This window comes from Schistocerca serialis, chromosome 2, assembly GCF_023864345.2.
Source record: "Schistocerca serialis cubense isolate TAMUIC-IGC-003099 chromosome 2, iqSchSeri2.2, whole genome shotgun sequence".
Classification (NCBI taxonomy): domain Eukaryota; kingdom Metazoa; phylum Arthropoda; class Insecta; order Orthoptera; family Acrididae; genus Schistocerca; species Schistocerca serialis.
Window position 1 is genome coordinate 346,810,801 of NC_064639.1, and position 24,456 is coordinate 346,835,256.

Consider the following 24,456-nt stretch of genomic DNA (forward strand, 5'->3'; position numbering starts at 1 on the left):
CTTCACAGCTCTTCATAAGAAGTAGTCCAATGGTGTTATTTCTGGCGATCTTGACGGGAATTCACGAATTGCACTACCGATACCAATCCATCGATTCGGGTAACTTGCATTAAGGTACCGTCTGACAGGTAAGGCCTGATGTGCAGGGGCGCCGTCACGTTGAAACCATACACGTGCTATTTTCTAGTGAAGGAAGCACCAGATTCTGGGGAATATGAAGATAGCGCAATCCGTTCAACGTTTCGCCATAAAAAAGAGGACCTATCACGTAATCTTAAAGTATGACTTCCCAGACATTGATTGATCACCGTCTCTGTGATCGGTGATTTCGCTGCCAGTGAGGATTTGCTTCCCACCAGTAGTGTGCGTTATGGAGATTGACTCATCCTGTGTTGTCGAAGTTTGCCTCGTCTGTAAAGAGAGTGCGTACGAATAAAAACCGATCACGACGTATTTGCGTATCGGCCCACCGACAAAATGCCAGGCGTCTCTCAGGATCCTCAAGCTCAATTGCTCGGGTGATTTGTAAGCGATATGGGTGGCATTTAACGTATCATAAAATACGAGATACCGTTGATCGACGCACGCCATGCATTCGCTGAATCTGACGAGTCGAAAGCCTCTCTCGGGCCCGTCTTTCGTCTCTGCCTTTTCAAGGTCCCTCTTTCAGCTCGTCTTACCAGAGACCTAATTCTAACCTTCTTGGAATGACGGACATTGGGATAACTTTCGGCATACAATCTTTGCGCAGCCTCATAACGATACTCGCCAACAATTTTTATCATTCTCACTATTTCTAAGGCCTTGTAATCAGCCATTTCGGACATGTTACAATCGAAAAATAAATTGTACTGATCACTTGTACTATTACTGGTTTCCTTAGGTTTTTCCTTCAACGAAACACCGGCAAGAGTGTTGCAGGACAACTGACTTATTACGGTGTAAGCAACCCGTTTGTTTACACATGCTTGCTGTACGTGTATATATGGTTCTCGGGCGAGACGTCGGATGTCATAGTAAAAACTCCACAATATTTCGTCAGCGCTGACGACATATTGTGGAGTTTTCACTATGACATCCGACGTCTCGCCCGAGAACCATATATACAACATGTTCGTCGGGAAAGCCTCAAGCAACACAATAACTTACGTGCCTAACGGATGTCTGTCTTTCTAGGGGGCACCTTTACATATCTAGATATTGACGTAAATAAAAAAAATAATGGATTACGCCGTGGTAATCAGTTCTTTGCTGATACGGAGAGAAGGCGGAAGCGAAAGACGGGCCCGAGAAAGTCGATTGCGAGACAAGCTGACTAAGATAAATTTCTCTCTTATGGGCTCGTGTATGGGCTTCGTGTTGAGAATAATTTTCCCTGTATGGATTTGGAAAAATTTCACTTCGCTGGAATTCATTAGAGTCTCGCGAGACGAGATTATTCTGTGTCCCACGAGGCGAAATTCATCAGAGTTCGACGAGGTGCAAGTTTTCTAAATCCCTTAACATACATTTTTTTAATTACATAAGACAAAAATGGTTCAAATGGCTCTGAGCACTATGAGACTTAACATTTGAGGCCATCAGTCCCCTAGAACTTAAAACTACTTAAACCTAAGTACATCACACACATCCATGCCCGAGGCAGGATTCGAACCTGCGAACGTAGCGGTCGCGCGGTTTCACATTGAACCGCTCGGTCACACCGTCCGGCCATAAGACAAAAATTTATTAGAGTCACGTCGGTGAAGAATCTTTCTAAGTGAGCACAGCCGAGAAATTTTCAGTCTCCAAAGGTAAAATTTCTCTGAATACCCAGTCATGATTTCAAATTCCCCAACAACAACGCCCATTATTTAGCCTCAAAGCTCCACCCTTCTCTTCTCTGATTGTGCCGGGACGATCACAATGCTGGTTTCTAATTCGGCACCCTCAAATGGGTGCACATTAGGTTTTGCTAATGCCGACGGTATTTGCTTTCAGGTTACTCCTTACTGAAGAATATCAAGGCCATTTCAAGTTCACGACAATTTCACCAGCGGTCAGTGCTCAGAAACCATACAAGATTTTCATTGAAAACTTTTCCCGATCTCGCTTCGTTCACGAGATACCGGTAACCTGGAAAAGTTACAATGAAGTGAACCCTGGCGACAAACCATTGGTTTTTCGAAAGAAAGAAGAATGTTCCCTATGAACAATGCGTTTTTTTCACGTAGAATACGAATATCGAATAAAAAATGAGGGTTACCATTTGCAAAAATGAACTTGGCCTTGGTTTTACTTTGAAAACACGGTTCAATGTCATTTCGAGGTAAACATTGCATGACCCCCTTCAAACCTTAAAACTTTTACTAGACTTTTTTTTTTTGCAGTATTGTGCGGCTCCAGAGATATCGGATGGTATAGATTAAAATGGGACACCCTAGGTACCTGATGCCGTTTGGTTTGCACTGGACTGCGCCATTTGCGTTATAGGGACACCGCGCAATGTTTCTTAAAGCTTTTACAAGGGATAGTTACCAGTGGGGATATATTTATGCGCGTTATCTCATGTACCCATCGCTAACAAATATGAGCCAATCCGAAGATGCCTAAATAAAGGTGAAACGCATCATTGGGAAGTAATAAAAAAAATTTTGACGCTGCAGCCAAGACTACTTGTTTCTTCATATCATACATACTGATTGCTGCACCAGCTCCAGAATGAGCTCACAATTTTTTTTTTTGCCTGTTTTGAGTACCATGGAGGCATTGCCACCATCTCTTATGAATTTATGTGGTATATATCTCTGAATCACCACTCGCCAGGGTAGCCGAGAGTGCTAACGCGCTGCTTCCTGGACTCGGGTAGGCGCGCCGACTCCGGATCGAATCCGCCCGGCGGATTAACGACGAGGGCCGATGTGCCGGCCAGCCTGGATTTGGTTTTCAGGCGGTTTTCCACATCCTGCTAGGTGAATACCGGGCTGGTCCCCATGTTCCACCTCAGTTACGCGGCTCGCAGACATCGGAACACTTTCGCACTATTCCATGGATTACGCCCGACGCAGACAGTTGGGGTACACTAATTCCGTCCCAGGGGGTACGGGGTGGCGGCAGGAAGGGCATCCGGCCACCCCTTAAACATTAACATGCCAAATCCGATTAACGATGGCTGACCCTGAGTAAATGCGGGACAAGGCTCAAGCGATAGATATATCTATCACCATCGATACGTTTTTTTTTTTTTTATTTAAATCACATCCGATCTACGTTCACAGAGATTGGAAGGAATGGAGAGTACCTCTTAGGAAGGCGGCAGTCAGTAGGCAGCAGGTGGTGGCTGTACTTTTATGACACCTGAGTGATTTTTTTCTTGTACTGTGGCCAAAGTAAGTAAGGTCAGTTCCCTTTTTCATAGAATGCAGTCGGCAAAATCGCTTACCCAAGACGTTTTCTAATTATAGAAATAAGTAAAGGGTATTGCAACACGTTAACTAGGCACAAAATGCTGCCATACAGGGATAGCCTTAGCCTTTGAATTGATTAAGGCAGTGTACGTTTGTTACCTGTGTTCTGACCTTTATGTGTGTCTGTTCACCAGGTTCGTTCCGGTCCGACGGGCGCCGTGTGCTGGGCACGGAGTGTGACCAGCTGTTCTCCAGCGGAGACGGCCCGCGCAACGGACGCTTCTTCTCTCCGCGATACCCCTCCAGCTACCCCAGCAACACCACTTGCAAGTACTACTTCCGCGCCAGGTCAGTCTCGCTTGTTAATTTGCTATTCCAACCGGTTTATGGCACTACCTGTCGTAGACATCTTGCCACGATATTTCGGCTGACAACCAATTAGTGTAAAACACTACCATGATGATGGATAAATGGCTGAGAGCTGAATAGTCGTGGCAAGATATCGATCTAATCGGTATGCAATGCCGAAACTTCATTGACTTATCATTACGCCGCGAAAACTTAGAAAATTCTAACTTTCTGTTGAGGTCTTGTTCCGAAAACTTGTTTCTAGCACCTGTGGACGGTAGCCTAATCTCCTATTCTCTGCATAACTAATGCAATCTCACGCATTAAACCCGCTTCATGTAGCCATTCCTTGGCCTATCTTCATCGTCTTTTACCAAATTAACGATTCATTGATGCCTCAGTATGTATCCTAACAACCAATCCCTTCTTTACGTCAAATTGTGTCGGAAATTTCCCTACTCTCCATTTAGATGCAGTACGTCTAAATTAGTTATGCCATCAACTTCATCTTCAGCATCTTCTAAACAATCATATTTGAAATGCTTTTATTGCCTTCTAGTCTCAACAGTTTATCCTCCAAGTTTCACTTTGATACAAGGCTACACTCCTGAAAAACCCCTTCAGAATAGACTTATAATATTCCCTTTGCATTTTTCGAGACTGGTAGTTGAAATACGAAAAACAGTCAAAATGGAAGAAGGAAAAAGAAAAAGAAAAGCTGATGTCCCTTAGAATGGACTATTGGTGAGGAAGCTTTTGCCTCTCCAGACTAAAACACATCGAGGAATGATAGACTGTGGAAAACCATAGGAGGAAAACCGATATTTAAGGTACCCTAGATGGCAAAACTTTGGATGACAACCTCCAATCAATGGATGATAACAAGTGGTCGAGAAGAGTCTATGAATGGACACCAGCTGAGCGACGGAAATGTGGAAGACCACCCAGAAGATGGATGCAAGATGCAATGAATTGCCGGCTCTTGTGGTCGAGCGGTTCCAGGCGCTTCAGTCTGGAACCGCACGACCGCTACGGTCGCAAGTTCGGAGTCTACCTCGGGCATGGCTGTGTGTGCTGTCCTTAGGTTAGTTAGGTTTAAGTTCTAGGGGACTGATGACCTCAGATTTTAAGTCCCATAGTGCTCAGAGCCATTTGAACCATTTGCAATTAATTCAAGGGTCCTTCAAGGAGAAGATTGAACAGACGGGAAACAATGGAAGTTGAGAAACGGAAGACTACCATCATCGTAAAAAAACTGCATATTTTTCACTTATTGCGCATTAACAGGCCGTTTACGCCCTTGGCAGAAGACCAGAAATATACAAACACACATACGTAAAACATAAAGAAATGTTCAACGCATTCAGTGAACAAATCATGACCGAAGAGAATTGTAACATCACAAGAATTGATTACATACGTCTTCTCATTTACTTCTGTCTCTGCCATCCTCAGTGCTTTCTGTCGCATCTGCTTCTTCCAGGGTCACTGAAGTTCTGTCTTTCGATCCCGTTCGCAGATGACCTGTTAGACATCTACCGGTTGGCTGATGTACTAATCCTTTGTTAGGGACAGCACCCTCTGCTCAGACAACATGTCCTGCCCACTTTAGTCTTTTCTTGCAATCTTACTCCCAATATCATATCTATGTATATGTTACCTAGACTAATGTATACTATTCAGATAGCTCTAAGCACTATGGAACTTAACTTCTGAGGTCATCAGTCCCCTAGAACGTAGAACTACTTAAACCTAACTAACATAAGGACATCACACACACCCATGCCCGAGGCAGGATTCGAACCTGCGAGCGTAGCGGTCGCGCGGTTCCAGACTGTAGCGCTTAGAACCGCTCGGCCATCCCGTCCCGCTTCATTATACTACATTAATTATCTATGCAGATGTTTGCCTAAACGATAAGGACATATCACTTCATGTTGTTATAATACTGCGTCTTCTGAAGAAGATAGATTTATATCTATTGAAACCTAGTTAAAGATTACTTTATCCTTTGCAACTGGTCGGCTGTTCTTAGTCTGATTTTCTTAAGATCTTTATTCTGCCTTCTTTCCAGATTTCGAGTTTATGTACAATATACCGGACCATAAGTTTTCCTTAAACTCTTTCTCTCAAATGCATGGATGCGCTCTTCCTTTGTCTTTACATGTGCCCACGTCTTACAATATTGCAAAATAACCGGTACAGCCGCATATTGTTTTGGGGTGGGTTGTTGTGAGGGAGGAGACCAGACAGTGAGGTGTCATCGGATGAGGGAAGGAGGGGTAAGGAAGTCGGCCGTGCCCTTTCAAAGGAACCATCCCGGCATCTGCCTGGAGCCATTTAGGGAAATCACGGAAAACCTAAATCAGGATGGCCGGACGAGGGATTGAACCGTCGTCCTCCCACATATTGTTTTCTTGCGACACAATGCGTGACATGTATAGGTACTTTAAACTATAGTACACCCGGTTCGCATTTGTTATTCTTTAAGGAATTCCCTTCTCTATATCTATCACTTTTATTCGCCACTATTGATCCCAAGTACATGAATGTTTCGACTCTTTCAAAATTATGACCGTCTGTGCGGATGACGTTCATAACATTTTGCCGACGAGAGACTACCATATATCTTGAAACTTCCTGGCAGATTAAAACTGTGTGCCCGACCGAGACTCGAACTCGGGACCTTTGCCTTTCGCAGGCAAGTGCTCTACCATCTGAGCTACCGAAGCACGACTCACGCCCGGTACTCACAGCTTTACTTCTGCCAGTATCTCGTCTCCTACCTTCCAAACTTTACAGAAGCTCTCCTGCGAACCTTGCAGAACTAGCACTCCTGAAAGAAAGGATATAGCGGAGACATGGCTTAGCCACAGCCTGGGGGATGTTTCCAGAATGAGATTTTCACTCTGCAGCGGAGTGTGCGCTGATATGAAACTTCCTGGCAGATTAAAACTGTGTGCCCGACCGAGACTCGAACTCGGGACCTTTCCCTTTCGCGGGCAAGAGCAGTTCTGAACAGAGCTTGCGACACAGGATCATTCTGTCTCAGCCCATTCTTAACTGTGTAGGGTACCAACAATTGATCTGCAAAGCGTACTTGGCGACTGGACCTGTTGTAATAAACTGCTGTTATTGGTTTGCTGAACTCCTGAATTACCTTCCAGAGCGCTGGCCAGTTAATGCTTTCGTAAGCCTGCCAGAAATCTATGAACGTAAGGTTGTAGGTCTTTTCGAATTCATAAAAGTTGTCCATCATTTGACTTAACGTGAAAGTGTGGTCGGTGGTTGAGCGTCCCGAGGTAAATCCACACTGGTATGTGCGTGCAAGCCCTCAGAGCAGTGACTTTAGTTGACTGTTGTAAACCGTGTAACCTATCCCCAGCAGCGAGATCCTTCGGTAACTGTACACTTGGGTGACATCGCCCTATTTTAAAAATCAGGCATACAACTGCTGCGTTTCTCCGTTCTGTGGAGTTCCCATCAGTTGACAATAATTCTGCCACAGGTTGTCTCAGGTCTATTTCCGCTCTCCCCTGCCTCGCCCCGCCCCCCTCCCTCGTACAGCAATAACGCCGGTCTGCATTAATGCCTCTACCGCCCGTAGCCCTATTGTTTCTATGGGCCTCCAGTATGGTTTGTATCGCAAGCCGGGTATGTCCTGCCACGTCATTTAGAGTTTCGCGCACAGTCACCAAATCATGTGCAACTGCAAGGATCGTCTCCCTTTCAACCACCCCCAACATCCTATTGCATGTCTCATTTCTTCCAGCGTAGTGTTGAACAATACTGCCAACACAGGATCGCCCTGTATCAGCCAATTCTTAACTGTGAAGGACTCGGGAACTATCCTCCATCACCTGTAATCTCTCCGCTTCTTTGGTTCCTACCTTATATTCATGATTTGGTACTTTATCAAAATATCTTCCAAAGGCTATCAAGATTAAAGTTTCCGGTCTATAAGTGCCTCTCGCAAAAACTTGTCAGAGAAAGAAGCAGCGAGATAATGTCTTTGAACTCTCAATTTCCTTCATAGCGGTTTGCCACGTTCTCATTACTTCTGACGTATATTGTGTGTGTCCACATTTTTCCACCATGTATGCTGTCTTTTTATTTTCAGTGAGATTCTTCAGTCATTTTCATCTTCTAGCCCATCTAGACGCCACCAACTCTTTACTGCGATCTTCAAACGGCGGCTTTTTCATATGCCTCCGTAGCCGACGTCGCTAACCCACGCTTGTGCTATGGCGCTCGAGTCAGAGGTAAGACGGTTCGAATCGTCACCGCCAGGAGAGGTAGCGCTGTAAAATCTCTGATCACTAATCTTTGCGCCAATGTCCTGTATTAATTTCCAATTCCAAACCTGTCTGCCATGTCCCATGAAGTGAGGGCATTAGACACTGTTTATGGTGACCCGTCCATCGGACGGAGACGCTATGCTCAGCGACCCCGTGGTGCTTTTTGAAAGGAAGAGGCTCCGTGCCGACAAAGGGTTTCATCCTGTCCCTTTCTTTCATCCATAACACAAAGCTACACTGTACAACCACTCATCACAGTCAACGACTTAATGCAGAACACAGCTGACATTTCATAACTCCCCACACACTCATTCACGGAGTATGGTGGGAATATTTACCCCCTCTACCCCTCTGCCTTATATATATCCAGTACACAACGATTGCTCAGGGATAAAACGATTCGGCTCGGAAAACGACACATTGAAACGGTAATGTATATACACTCACTAAAAAAATCGCAAATAATTAACGTCGACTAATGTAATTTCGGGAATACATTTGTCTAGGTAACACATTTAAATGATTATATTTAAGTGATCACAATTGCGGGATCATAGTTAATATAAGAGCGAGATACGCCGTTGCAAATGTGAAGTGTTGGTCAAATAATAATCGCTGTAACGGCAGCGTTGGGGCGAGCGTTATCTTGTTGGAAAACACCCGCTGCAATGCAGTTCTTGCATGTCAGCGTAACAGGCCTTATCACTAGTTTGACGTACAAATTTACAGTTGGGGTACGTGAGATAACCACGAGAGTGCTCCTACTATCACATGAAATCGCACCCGAGACCATGAGTCCTGTGGGTTGCAGACAGGTTGACTGCAGACATTCCACTGGCCTCCTCATAACCAGCACATGACCATCACTGGCACTGAGACAGAACCAGATTTCATTAGGAAACTCAACAGACCTCCACTCTGATCTCCAATGAGCTCTCACTCGACACCTCTAAAGTCACAAATGACGATGGTTTGGATTCAGTGGAATGCTCGCTGCAGGGCGTGTGGCTCGGAGCTGTCATTGAAGTAACCGATTGCTAACAGTTCGTTGAGTCACTATGCAGACGCAGTGCGCCGCACCAGAGCCATACGCCGATCACAATGGTCTTCCCTGTCGTTGGTGCCTCGTGGCCGTCCGTCGTCTGTCCTCTTGCGAGCGCACATTCTTCGTGACATCGCTGCCAGCCATCATGCACAGGGGCTGCATTCGTGCCAGGTTCTTCTCCAGTATGGCAGAAGGAATATCTAGCTTCTCATATCCCCATTTCACGACCCCATTCAAAGTCAGCGAGATGCTGATAATAGCATCTTGGTCACCTTAAAGGAATTGTTGACTAACATCAACTCACCACGTCCAGTCTCAAAGACAAACTACTTTCACGATGGCTACAGTGTGTATTTCAACCAAACTGATTTTCATGTTCATCGCGACGCTGCTTGCGCCTTTCTTATGCGATTGCCGAGCGATGTAGCACAGCGGTTAGCGCACTGGATTCACATTCTGGAGTACAACGGTTCAAACTTTTGTCAGGCCATCGTGCTTTAAGTTTTTACTGTGCTTTCCGTAAATCACTTAAGGAAAATTCCGGGTGGGGTTCTTTGAAAGGACACGGCTGATTTCCTTCTCCAGCCTTCCACACTCCGAGCTTGTGCTCCGTCTGTAATGACCTCGTTTTTGGTGGGACGTTAAACATTGATCTTCTCCTCCTCCTCCCTCTTATGTGACTGGCACGAAACTTAAATTGACATGCTGAAAAAAAATTTCTACACCCTCAAACACGCCAACCAATTTCCGTTCATGTCGCACAACTCCATACTGTTGCAATTTTGTCCTGTCGGTGTATTTCAGTGATGTCTGTTCCGTCGGACATGTCCACAGAACAGAAACCACTCAGATATGTAAATTTCTGAAAGAGCGCGACAGCTCCTTGACCTTTGCCTTAGTGTGGATGCGCTAATGTCGTCCGAACTCCTACGGCAATCAATAATTTGCGGATAGTGGTTAACGGACGAGGAACACTGCGTTGCAGCGTGCAATATGTTGGAGAGTCCGCAGCTCGTGGTCTTGCGGTAGTGTTCCCGCTTCCCGCGCTCGGGGTGCCGGGTTCGATTACCGGCGGGATCAGGGATTCTCTCTGCCTCGTGATGACTGGGTGTTGTGTGTTCATCACCGTTTCATCATAATTGACTCGCAAGTCACCGAAGTGGCGTCAACTAAAAAGGACTTGCAATACGGCCAACAATGCCATACGATCGTTATAAGTTGGAAAGTTGAGTCAGTTAGAGATCATGTCAGTATGGCCGAAGCCGTTGACGCAACCACTTAAGCGAAGCGGTAAATCCAGGTCCGGCACAAATTTTCAACTGTCACCATTGCATTGCTAGAGTGCCCCGTGAGGATGGAAGCACGAATTCCTTCACATACCTTCCGTTTCTTTTCCCATTCTCTATTTAACGGTGTCAGTCCCCGGTAGTTGACTGGTCAGCGCGACAGAATATCAATCCTAAGGGCCCGGGTTCGATTCCCGGCTGGATCGGAGATTTTCTTCACTCAGGGACTGGGTGTTGTGTTGTCATCATCATCATATTTACATCCCCATCGACGCGCAAGTCACCGAAGTGGCCTCAAATCGAAAGACTTGCACCCGGCGAAGTGGTGTAAAATCGAAAGACTTGCACCCGGCGAATGGTCTACCCGACGGGAGGCTCTAGTCACACGACATTTCATTCAACGATGTTGCCGTGAGGCATGATGTATTGGCAAGGATTTGGATTACACTGTAGTTAAAATGTCTGTTGAATTGTACCAGAGACAAAGGTATTCTTTTTCAACGCCAGTCCGTCTCTCAAACTAATGACGGTTAATTTCGCCACGTGCCACAAATGATGCATTAATTGCCGCTTGCCACTCGGATGACACATCTATATCCAACACTGCAATCCCATATACACTGTAATCCAAAATAACAGCCGTGGTAGACACGAAAGTTGCTTAACATTTACTCATATCCACCTCACACAGTTCTCTTTCAAATCCAATGTTAATAAAAATTTACTTTCTCATTAACTATTGTAATTAAGTCTGATGTCGCAGGTCTGCATTGGAGAGAAGACACTCTCAACCACTGTGTGCATTAGACTGAACGACATTCTTTCGACCATCACCACTGAATTCGTGGATCCCTTTCGTACTCCCCAACATCAAACTTATATTCGATGCTAACAAATCATTACTTTTCAGAATCGCCTTTTTTCTAATATCCGGTCTGCATTTTATGCACTCTCTTCTTCATCAGTCGTTAGTTATTTTGCTCCTCAGATAGCAAAATCCACTTACTATTTTTAATATCTCATTTCCTGAAAAATTTTCAGGCAAGTGGGTTTGTTGCGTTCCGCAATATTCTCAAAACTTCACAGCGGAACTCACCTGCGAATGTCTGACCACACTAAAGAAATTCATTATGTAAAATTCTATGGATGAAACAAGTCCTTAGCCTTGACTTCAGCGAGTAGGCCAGAAAAATACACTTCATAAAAACGGTACCAAATCCAGATTCGAAACCGCCTACAATCACAGCAGCAGTGGAGATTGTAAAACAACTGAAGAACAACTGAGCCAGAGGAAAAGATGCCAAGATCTGGAAACTGGAAAGCCAAAACATGACAAGAGTTCATACGTTTCTCACAGAAATACGTTTGATATAAAAAAAAAGAGCCAAAGGAAATGCGCGCTGATTCACCCACTCTACAAAAATGTCGACGAAACAAAAAAATGGTTCAAATGGCTCTGAGCACTATGGGACTCAACTGCTGAGGTCATTAGTCTCCTAATACTTAGAACTAGTTAAACCTAACTAACCTAAGGACATCACAAACATCCATGCCCGAGGCAGGATTCGAACCTGCGACCGTAGCGGTCTTGCGGTTCCAGACTGCAGCGCCTTTAACCGCACGGCCACTTCGGCCGGCTCGACGAAACAGACTCTAATAAATATTGAGGTACCTTACCATCACCAGCAGTTACAAAATTCTCCCCAAGGCATTACCCAACAAAGTACAGTCACAAGCTGACACAAAGGTAGGTAACAATCTGGTTTTATCAGGTAGGTAAGATGGTGGATCGAACAGATTTCAAGCCTACGAATATTCCTGAAGCTCAGATAGACTAACAACACTGTCTTATTAGTGGACTTTAACAAGACCTACGACTCTATAGGCAGGCAGTCTCTCTTTGACTCTCTAGAAGAATGTGGAATAGACAGAAAAACCAGAGCACTTATGTAACAGATACTTAGAGACACAACATCAAAAGTAAAATGTATAGGAGAAATCTCAGAACCATGCGAGATATATACAGTGATCAGGCTATGAGATGGTCTCTCATCGCTTTTATTCGACATGGTCTTGGACAAAAGTATCAAACATGGAAAGAAAAATCAAAAGGAATTCGATTAGGAATAACAAGTTCAAAAAAGAAAATCATGAAATTCATGGCGTTTGCACATGAGCTGTCAATTCTAGGCAAAAAGCACAGGAAACTCTGGAATGCTCACTTGAAGTCTCTGCCAAAACAGATCTACGTACGTCATATGAGAAAACACAATACGTGGAAAGAGAGAAAAGCACTATACCTGCAGATGGAATACGGAAGGTTAACAGAGCGAAAAGAATCCAAGCATCTGGGGAAATAAGTACAAATAGGAGGATCAGCCAAAGCATCACACACAGAAAGCATCGAAATCATACAGACTGATCACAACAAAAGAAATATATAAAGAAACGCCCAACACTCAGGAACTGTGATACAGTTCCACGATCAGCAGCACTCTACACTTCAGAAATGACAAATATCGGAGCATCAGGCATCACAGAGACAAAAAAAAAAATAAAATGAATAAATTGCAGAAAAATTTACGAAGCAAACAACAAAGATGGGAAATGGATGAAGAGATGAACCAAAGAATTATACGCACACACCTACTGACTCACAGACATGATGAAAAAACAGTAACGTTCCATGGATTCACGCACAAAATGAACAACAATAGACTCATAAAGAGGGTGTTTTAAGTTAAACACAACTCAGTCATAAAAACCCAATTCTCATTAAGAAATAGAAGAAGACCGAATCAGTTACGAAACGATAAATGGAAGAGACAAATTCAGAAACAAAATTATGAACAAGAAATCTGAAGTAAAAGAAAAACCCAATTGTCATTAAGAAATGGAAGAAGACCGAATCACGAAACGATAAATGGAAGAGACAAATTCAGAAACAAAATTATGAACATGAAATCTGAAGTAAAAGAAAGGAAGAAGTAAAAGAAAGGAAGAAATAAAAGAAAGGAAGAAGTAAAAGAAAGGAAGAAGTAAAAGAAAGGAAGAAGTAAAAGAAAGGAAGAAGTAAAAGAAGATAAGAAGTAAAAGAAAGGAAGAAAACACGGAAAAAATAGACAGAACAAAGGAAACAGGAAGACAGTCAAAGCATGAAGAAGTTTCGGTGAGAGAAAAGGAAGAGGGAAAAATGACAATATTGGATAATCTTCCGAGATTCTAATCTAGATACTGTCTTAAGGACAGAAATGTGCAACAATGTAATTACGTAATTAAATTTTTTACTCCAAACATGTAATTTGTACTATAAAAAGGTTCTTTTTCTCTCTTTATACGTTATCAAAGGTAAAACTCGTTTTCTCAGTTAATTTATACCTTTTTAGCTATGCAGCTATTATGCAGTACAATACTGGGCAGAAAGGCAGCTAGGCGATTTTTCCAGTTATTCATTAGATACTTTCCTTATGTCCAAGAAGATTAAAAAATGAGACACTTAGGAGTATAGCCCGACTGTACACTCTCTGATCTTGGAGTTCCTAGATCGTTTGCAACTTAGCTACAAAATCGCCAAAGTCTTAAGGTGGCAATATTGCCCTTCTCACAATGATACAAGGTGCCAGATTAGCAGTAGCAACACAACTACAGACACGTAGCGGTGGAAGTTCGTATGTCTGATGTTTGGGCACAATATTAAAAGTCTCGAAAATTTTGGGTGGCACCTCATATTCACAATGACATTCTTGCAGTGTATCAGAGCTATGAAACACAGGCGATCTAAGATCTTCGGTTGATGTTGCGGCAACTTTTTACTCGAAGCACTGTCGGTATACCCTTGACACAGAAGCACGTGGAGACCCTGCACGACCTCGGAAACTGTCACACACAATCTGACCCATGACAAACGCGCTGCCACTGCCCCTTTCCCGCCTTATTTGCGCCTTTCCCGCCCTAGTACTGATGGCCAGCAGGAGGATTGCTAGCACCTTACTCACGCAAGATGATGATCTTTTTTCTCCAGCTCAGCATTTGTTTCTGCGTCAATTTCTTGGGAGTGTATACTTAACGCGGAATTTCGTAGGTGATAACTGCTGCGCCTACAGGCATCAAATTACTTAGAATTCTATATGCCGCTATGAAAAAGACTTCGAAACTTTCTCTTTAAGTCGTATGTGAAGACTTAATTCAGATTTTTTTATTCCAGCTCGATTTTTGTACCTTTCTGTTACAGAGAGAAGGAGCGTATTCGGCTGGTCTTTGAAGAAGTGTCCTTACAGAAGAGAGATGCCAGGTGAGTTCGGTAATCAACTCTGACACCGTGCAAATACTACACTTAACCTTAAGCGACAGCTTTCAGCGTGACATTAGCCCTGGAGCTCCGAGACACTTATATCGTCTGTAAAGGACGGAAGGAAAATCGCAGTTTAACGTCATTTCGACAGCTCTGTCATTTGAGGCAGAGCACAAGCTCGAAGTACGAAAGGATGGGGAAGGAAATCGACCTTATCGTTTTCAAAGGAACCATCCCGGTGTTTGCCTGTACCGAATGAAGCCAATCACAGAAAACCTGAATGAGAATGGCCGGACGAGGATTTGAACCGTCGTGCTCCCCGATAAGACACCGATATGCTAGCCACCGCGTCATTTCTCTCGGTACATGGTTTATATCTTTGTTCTGTATCTGCTGAAGACAGTAAATGACCGTTGTTGCACTCCACGTTAGCGAAATAGCGCACAGAAAGTGTGCTCATTGCAACAGAATCTAAGTTACTTCCTTGTAATGAACTGCATCCATTTACTATTAAAAACTCGTCAGTAGTCGCAAAAGTATGTAATAGCTATTGGATTCGCTTGAATGTAATTCTAAAATTAATGCCCAGAGATTTCTTCTCAGGTACTCTACGTATGTCAAGTATTCCGGATGGGTGTCTCTAGAGTAATAACAGTACTATTTACGCAGAAAAGCTACAATGGTAGAATGTATGTGTTCTCAGTCGCCTTTCTCATGCCTAGCGGCAACTGGGGACATGTTCACAAGACATCAGTGTTACCTAAGTCCTCTCGAGGGTCTTATAAACTGTTCCTTCAGTTCCTCTCCGAAGATGTACGACACAACGTTCCTAGATTGTGTAGTGAGGACTGATGTCGAGAGCTGACGCATGTGTATTGATTCTGAGAGTAGGTTGCTATAGCGAGTGGGCCAGCGTCCTATTAGCACAGTTTAGTTATCGTAGGAGATAACTGAAAACAGGTAAAACTACGTTTATAGCATTTTTAAGTGTAGAGACTTCACTTTCTGAAATTCTGAAGGGAGCAGTGATAATGTACAAGGAGAGGATTTGCGTTTTATGAATAAGCAGTCAGTGCCTCAAGCACAGCACTCCCAGTTTCAAACCCGTCAGTAATCACATTTCGATAAGAGCCTGAAACAGTCATCAACCATAAACTCCATTTCGTTTCACACAGCGACCTTGTTGAACTTCCTGTTGAATACGATGGTCACCTCACGCCAGGCAACGACCCAGTGCTTCAGGTCTCCAGCAAAGTCTTGATGGCACATCTACCAACACATGCCCGATAAAAGTGCTTGTTCATATTCGGCAGCCAGTACATCACATGGTCAGAAGTGTTCTTGAATGTTTTACGCATTCTGTAAAATGGAGAACAGTAAAATATTTCCATCTCAAAATATATTAAGCCGTAAACTATGACACGGTCACAGTCTCATAAAGAAGATACACGTCTACTCCTTTAGCCCATTCGGAAATGTTTGTTGGATCAAATCAAACGCGGCACACAATTACCAACGAAATTTAAGAATCAGTTATAACGATTGTCGACTTACGACAGTTTTAATAATGGCATGAAAAATTGTTCTGCTCAGATATGAAAATTATTGCACTGACACTTTCCTTCATTATTCTCTTGGCCTACATCTTGAAATGTCATCAAACATTTTCAATACCCTTGACATGGGCAACTTAGGTTGTTTCAAAAATTACGTTCACACCTCTGCAGTCTGCAACGCAGGTTGATTGTTACGTTACAAATTACGTCCGGAAGGCAAGTTCGGTTTATTTATTTTTAATCTAATAGATAATTTTTTGGTCTGTGAATTACAGATGGAAACTGAAGAGTTTACAGTAAGCTAGGAAATTAAACAGATCAGATCTGGATAATTCGAAAGAACCAGAAGCTGTTTAGAGTTTCAAAGTGACCATTAGGCAACGACAGACTGAAATAGTGTAAAGGAACACAGTGGAAGCCGAATGGATAGATCTGTGGGATGAAGTAGTCAGGCAGCAGAGAACAGAATAAAAATTATTGTATATCACAGGAGACAATCAAGTTTATTGATTCAAGAAGAAAATATAAAGAACCAGCAAATTAAGCAGGCTAAGGGAATTCAAACGTCTACTAAATAAGATTGACAGAAAGAGCGAAATGCCTAAGCAGTAATGTAAGTCTATGGAAGTATGCATACCTTCAGGAAAATTAGAGACATTTGGAGAATAGAGAGACAGCTGTATGAATTGCAAGTGTTCAGATTGAAAACGAGTAGTGGCAGAGAAGGGAAAGCTGAGAGGTTGAAAAAATGTATATATGCTATGCAAGGGAAATGAACCTGAATGCGATATTAGCGAGGGAAGAAGTAGATGAAGATGAGAGCAGACGTAGGTTACTACGAGAAGAATTTGACACAGCGTTGAGAGACCTAAGCCAAAACAAAGCCCATCAAGTAGACGACATTTCGTCAGAACTACCGATAGCTTTGGTAAAGTCAGCCATGACAAAACTCTTCCATCACGCGTGCACGAGGGATGAGACAAGTGAAATACCTACAGACTTCAAGAAGAATGTAACAGTTCACAGTCCAGTGGGAGCAGGTGCTGACAGGTGTGGATATTACCGAACTACCAGTTTAGTAAGTCATAGTTGCAGAATACTAAGACGAATTCCTTACAGAAGAATGTAAAAAAAACTGGTAGAAGCAGACCTAGGGGAAGACCAGTTTGGAGTCATGTAGGAATACGTGAGACGAAATTGACCACATCATTATCTTAGAAAATAGATTAAGAAAAGGCAAAATCAAAGTTTATAGCATTTGTGGGCTTAGAGAAGGCTTTTGAAAATGTTGACTGGATTATTACCTTTGAAATTCTGAAGGTAGCAGGGTTACAACACAGGGAGCGAAATGGTATTTAGAACCTATACAGAAACCAGACGGCCGCTACAAGAGTCGAGAGGCACGAAAGCGAAGCTGTGGTAGCTAAGGGAGTGAGACAGGGTTGTAGCCTGTCCCCCATGTTATTCAGTCCGTACAGTGAACAGACAGACTGAAAAACTAAAGAAAAACGTGAAGAAGGAATATGAGTTCAGGAGAAAAAATAAAAGCTTTGAAGTTCGCTGATGAGATTGTAATTCTGTCGAATACAGCAAAGCACTTGGAACAGCAGTTGAATGGAATGGACCGTGACTTGAAGTAATGATAAAGGATACACATTAACAAAATCAAAACTATGTTAATGGAATGTAGTCATATTAAATCAGTCGATGCTGAAGGAATCAGATTAAGAAGGGAGACCCTAAAGGTAGTAAACGAGATTTGCTGTTTGGCGCGTAAAGCAACTGATGATGACCGAAGAAGACAGAGTACAAAATGTAAACTGGCAATGGCAGTAGAAGTTTTTGTGAAAAGCAGAAATTTGTGAACGTGCTCAGAGCCATATTTTACTGAAGGTATTTAGTGTTGCCTTGTATGTAACTGAACCGTGGACAATAAAATGCTCAGACAGGAAGAGATTATAAGTTTTTGAGATGTGTTGCTACTGAAGAATGTTGATGATTGGGTGGGATGATCGTGTAACTAATAAGGAGGTGCTGAATAAAACTGGTGAGGAAAGATACTTGTGATCTAAATCAGCTTTTTAGGATACATTCTGAGACATCAATAGATTATCAGTATAGTACTGAAGGGAAGTTGGGGAGTAGAAATTGTAGAGGGACAAAAGGTGAATATAGTAAGCAGGTTCAAATTGATATAGGTTGCAGTAGTCATTTGCAGATGAAGAGGCTTGCACAGGATAGAGTAGCGAGGAGAGCTTCGTCAACCGAGTCATCGGACTTAAGACCATAACAACAACAAGAACAACAACAGCACACTAGTAGATGCAGCACTCATAGTTAACCACAAAGATTGCTGGATATGACGATCCACAAAATTAATGTGGCTTTAAATTATGATACACTCTGTCATACGAAGTGTAAGGTGAATTACTTTTTGCTATATAGAAAGCCTCTGCAGCTAGGTCATCCTGCACATCCACAAGAATCTTGGAACGAAGGAGACAAATCTACATCGACGATATGTGCTCATATATTGTTAGCACAGAAAGCAGAAAAGTATTGGCGGAAATAAAATTGTGAGGGTAATAATAATAATAATAATAATAATAATAATAATGTTCCATGACAAACCGACTTGATGCAAGTCTTTCAAGAGTACGCCATTTCGAGTGGCTTGCCCTGAGCCAACTATACCTGGCGAATGCAAGTAGTCACCCATCCATGTACTAACTTGGAGCGACTTTTCTTAACTTCAATGGACGGCCTAGCACCGGTGTTTCCAACACTGGAATGCCGTATGGCTGAGAGTAGGTAGTGACTCATGACTGGATAACTCAATTGGATGGGTGTTTGCTTGTATAAGGCTATGTTTCAGGACTGAATACCGGTGTGGGATACCGTTTGAACCTGCTACGAAACTTCGATCACGGGATTCCGTTTGAATCTGAAACGAAAATTCGACCATGTTTTTACTACTTGATGATTGATGAGTTATGCTTCCAGGTATCCTTCAAGTACACATTTGTTGCACCAAAGAACACAGTCAAGTTCAAGATAGAACAACAAAGCAGCTAGATGATTATCTTTGATCAGATATGCTGAACATAATCTATAGTAACGTTGGGAACGACACTTATTTAACGCAAGTACAGACTATGTTCCACTATAGCAGTACCAGGCCCATACTTGTGTATCATTCGTTGTGACGGGCGGAGCGACGTTGCTGGTGAGATGCAGTGTTGATTAGTACTCCGGGCTGGACAGGGCGAAAGCTCCGACCGATAAGCCAGGAGACTCGGAGGATACCTGGCTCAGAGCTGACTGAAGAACTCCCTGCTGGAGGTTGAGGCATAACTTGAGTGCCCAGCAGGCGGAGGAATATCCACAGGCGTCACGTGACCAGTGGACACAAGCCAGTTTCCTCGATACCAGCACCACAGGAGCTACTTCGCACTGCCTATGAATGATGATGGCGCTCCTAGTGGTGCATGGTAGCATTTAGCCTGCCAACAAATTGTGCTTATCATACGATGTACAAGTAAGGCGGTAAACGGTCTCTGTATAAAGAAGCGCCTGCGGGCCAGCGGCAAACTTCCCGCAGGACGCAGATGTTGCGCCGGAAGCACGAACGATCGGCGACGGTGATGTTCTAGAGCACTATACTTCGTAGTCAGGAGGTGGATCTGCATGGATCTGTGGATAACAATAAGAAAAAATGGGTCTGAGCACTATGGGACTTAACAGCTGACGTCATCAGTCTGCTAGGACTTAAAACTTCTTAAAACTAACTAACCTAAGGACAACACACACATCCACGGCCGAGGCAGGATTCGAACCTGCGAACGTAGCGGTCAACAATAAGATATTTTGATGATAGGTCTACGATAATTTACTGTCATCGCGCTGTCAAATAGTTATTTTACGGGTAAACACGTTAATTGTAGGTGTAGAGATTAGTTTTACTAAAGTAAGAGTTATGATTAAATTGCAAATTACGTTCCTCTGACACAGTCAATCATTGAAAAGACTAATACAAGGTGGCGCTGAAAATTATACTTCCGAATTTTTTATGTGAAAACTCTTAAAAGTTTTTAAATAAAACTAACGTTATTAACGTTCTACTTCTTTACTCTCCATGTCTACACATTTGCAGCCCTCTGCTGCTGGAAGGCTCCAAATTGTAGCGTGTAACATGGTGGTGTGGAATGTAGCTATGTCGGTGCTGGAGGAACAGTGTGATGTAACCGAGCTTCGTATTTAGAGAGTTCGTCCACACATGGAGAATCCTCCCCTTCAGCTTGACGGTGCCAGACGACACACTGGAGCTGCGATATCTGCCGCAATTCGAAGCCTTGGATTCACTGTCACCGATCATGCTCCGTACAGTCTCGAATTGTCTCCATCATATTTTCAACTCTTTCCTAGTCTTAAAGAACTCTTTCGAAGACTTCGCTAGTGCCGAAGCGGTGCAAGCAGAGGTGAGGGTGATTCCGTCAACAAAGTCAAACATTTTACACGACGAGATGAACAAATTGATCTCTTGCTGGGAGAATTGTATTCGCCACCGGGGTGCGTGTGCTGAGAAATAAATATGTAGACATGGATAATAAAGACTTAGAATGTTAATAAGTTTTATTTAAAAAATGCTTAAGAGTTTTCACGTGAAAATTCGGAGGCCTTGCTTTTGAGAATGCCCTCTTAATAACGTTAATGGGCGCTACAGGTGACTGGAACGTTAAGCTTGGTCGCTGTGTGCTGCAGTTGCCTGGAGAGCGAGGACACGGTGACTGTGCACGACGGTGCCAGCCCCGCATCGCCGAGCGCAGCGGTGGCGTGCGCCGAGGCGTCGCAGCTGGAGGTGCTGTCCACGGGCTCTCACCTATACGTGGAGCTGTCGGCTCGAGCGCGCTGGCCCGCGCAGGGCTTCCGTGCCACCTTCCACTTCCAGGAGGGACCGGAGGGTCAAGGCGGCACTGCCAGAGGTCAGCCACACTTTTGCACTGTGTGTCCAAACGAAGGACCCATGTATCTCATACAGGTTGCACATAGGGTCGTATGTTTTCCAAATCGGCAGTATTTTGGAACGTATGTTTTTGAGGTGAACAGTAATTTCATATTATGAAGTGACTTATGCGCCCCCCAGCTCTGTGTTTGCTTGTCAATACTTAGGGTGAAGCTTAACTTGGAACAACAGTTGAGCTGAGCAGTTATCAGAAATAACCGATCTTTCCAGCACTTTGTCTGAACACATGTCAGTGATGATCATAGAGATTTACAGCCAACGCATTCCAATACATTTGTCCAAAAATTATAAATATATTTGGTGTCAAAGATTTATTTCAAATTAGGAACAGCGTGCTCCACAACCGTATTAATAAAATCCGAAGATTGGAGGTAAAACGGTAGCATGGGTCGTACATTTTTATTCTGTTTATTGCAGATCGATTGCAGCTACTGTGTAGCTATCTCCAGTGAAATCAGATCCAAGTCACGGTCATCGTAAACAAATTCGCATATGGTACTACACACATATGGCACTAGCCATCTTTCGGCTAATGGTACATCAGTCTCTTGAGATATTCAAGAAAGAATAGGCACTCTCGGTTGCAAATGTTTTTCTTTTTTTATTTATTTAATTTGTAACGCGTTTCACACTCACAGGAGCGTCATCGACATCGGAATTAAATACTCGATGACCACTGGCAAGTGTACAGAAACTCCCGCAATCACCAAAAATAGTGTGTCATCCAATAAAATTTACAGGACACATCCAGCGGGTAAAAACAGTCGAGGACCACAAGAGTACAGAACGTCCCGCAGTCACCAACGACGTTCCCGTTTAGGTCTCAGTACACAACTTGCAGGTAGCTTTATGAGACAAGGAGATTTCCCCAAGACAAGGGAGGTCCTCTGTCTGCACTAATCGTAAAAGTCTAACAGAGTGAAAATATCTTCCGTTAGTTGCAGTGATGAAAAGAACGAAGATGAGAGTTTAACGTGCCGTCGATGGCGACATCATTAGAGACAGAGCTGCTAGTGATCCATCAGACATCACTCCAACGCAGCTGCGCGCTGCAGTGCATTCAAGACATATGCTAAAATTTCATGTATGTTGTCCTTCGGAAAGCTACTGAAAGGTCAGTTTGACCAGCAAAATCTTGTGATCGAATGTGGTCAGTTGCTCACCAAGAAAAAAAAATTACCGATTTCCCTCAACTAACATTCAAAGTACTGTGAAAGGCAACACATAAAATTCAACCTTGACTCGGTAATGTATGACTGGGTGAATACTCCGATGTATTGGATTGTGCTGTGCCACGACCCATATTGGAAACTTATTCCGTTTGACAGGCGAAACAACTTCAAGCTCAGTTTGACAGTGTCTTTCTATTCTCACAAATGTCCTGGTTCGATCATTTCAGCACACGATTTACGACGTGGAGAAGTGTACACCCGTCCGGTCTTTGTATCTGACCATTACAAGAGGAGATTTTCACGACGGTATTTCTCAGAAGTAAATTGTTTCTGGGGATTCCAAACATTTGGTCCACTTTATCACAGTTGGGTTTTTAGACATACCATCACGTTCATAGTTTACGATAGTTCACGATAATAGTTATGGCAACGGTAAGGGACGGGGTGGGCACAGTTATGTCTATACTGTAAGCGCGTCCATTGACGAATAACTGTTAAACGTAAAATTAATACTTATGCACCCTTTTAAAGTTGTTTGATTTTGTATCATAGTTTCCCAATATCTTACTATTGCACTTCTTCTTCCTTTTTAAACGGGTCATCTAATGATGTCATGGCAATAAATCGAAACCGGTAACTGAACCATTTAAACTACCTTAGACTGATATACGTATGAAAAACTGTACAGAAATTTAAGTGTTTCCGTAAGACAGTATAACTAACCGGGGTAAAGTATTTTTTATCATAATTCACTGTAAAGATTCCCTGACGGCTAGTTTCGATCAGTTCGTAACATCAAATGTCTTACATTTGTCAAAATCTTGACAATAAGCCTCTTAGGAGAAACTCCTTGCGCGAGGTCGCAAGGGCACTCGACGCCCCACTTACCGTCTACTACGCAGCCACAATATTGGCTGCAAATGGCAAGAGTGGGCGGTGCTGGAGGTATCCAGTGGTAAGCACAGCATGAGGCTACGGAACGTAGTTGAACTGCTTAGTCGTCGAGTAATTCACTACAGTGCTAGTGCTGTTGATACAAAACAGAGCGATGGCAGCGATAAACAAAGTAAACGTGGCATTATATCCACAGCAACAGTTGCCGAAGTTGACATTTCGTCGTAAAGGAACGCAAGGGATTTCACACAGTGACAAACAACTGGCAGATGAAATACCAGCGTGTCTGGAAGATGTGTCAGTGGACTGTGTGGTGTCGTGTACCCACGAGTGTGCAGACAATGTACATGAGGAGTACAAAGACGACGATAGTTGCTTAACAAGTGAAATTGGTACTGAACAGGTGTGGAGCGATGTAGTTCATCATTCCTGTCGGACAGGGAGCTACAAACCCCGTCATCATTGAAACGCAGTAAAGGACAATCGTTGTCCAAGGAGCCGATACTAAACGCAATTACGTAGATGGAACGTCATCCACAGCATGGTAAACAGAAAAAAACACCGATTATGGACAGATTTAGAACTGTTACTTACATTTTTAGATTTAAATTACGAATTTGTAAGGTGAAAATTTAAAAATTTTATGGCTGTTTTTATGAATCTGTGAAACATAAAAACAATTTATATGGTATGCATAATGGTGGCCTATTACGTGATTATTTGGATTAAAGTGATTTCAAAGGAAGTATTGGATAGTTGCAAAACTTCAGTGCTGCGAATTTGGAGGACGTAGATAATGAAATTTCAGATAAAGCGTCAACTTTACGATGCACAACAACCTGAAGAATCGGCCCGAAGATTTGTAAATGACATAAAAAAACTTATCCCATCGTTTAATAAGAAATTTATTTTCAACTCAAACCAATCTGGATTTGAAGAGAAAATGCATGTGAAAGGAATCTTGGAAATTAGAGGTACGAAGAGAGCTGTATGAAGCTAACAAAAGTTCTTTAAGGCATTCGTATACAGTTATGCGGACTGTTAATCTGGATGGTAAATTGGCTGGAAAGTTATTTATTGCGTTGCGAAAACCTGAAAGTGCTCTGAGCCGTACGATTTTTTCTCGTGTGCATAATCTTGCAAGGGCAATACGGAAG

At 43.1% G+C, this 24,456-nt stretch overlaps 2 protein-coding genes across 2 annotated transcripts in view; both read left to right on the forward strand.

The window, feature by feature from the left end:
• The window catches only part of LOC126455969 (cubilin-like), a 272,708-nt gene extending 258,050 nt beyond the window's left edge, over nt 1-14,658 (forward strand). The window contains exons 6-7 of the mRNA XM_050091725.1: nt 3,581-3,734; nt 14,595-14,658. Coding sequence (XP_049947682.1) covers nt 3,581-3,734; nt 14,595-14,658 — 218 coding nt within the window. The remainder of the gene's footprint in view (nt 1-3,580; nt 3,735-14,594) is intronic.
• Nucleotides 14,659-15,284: 626 nt separating this feature from the next.
• Nucleotides 15,285-24,456, forward strand: part of LOC126455970 (suppressor of lurcher protein 1-like) — a 40,030-nt gene continuing 30,858 nt past the window's right edge. The window contains exons 1-2 of the mRNA XM_050091726.1: nt 15,285-15,343; nt 20,972-21,192. Of these exons, the coding sequence (XP_049947683.1) occupies nt 15,285-15,343; nt 20,972-21,192 (280 nt within the window). The remainder of the gene's footprint in view (nt 15,344-20,971; nt 21,193-24,456) is intronic.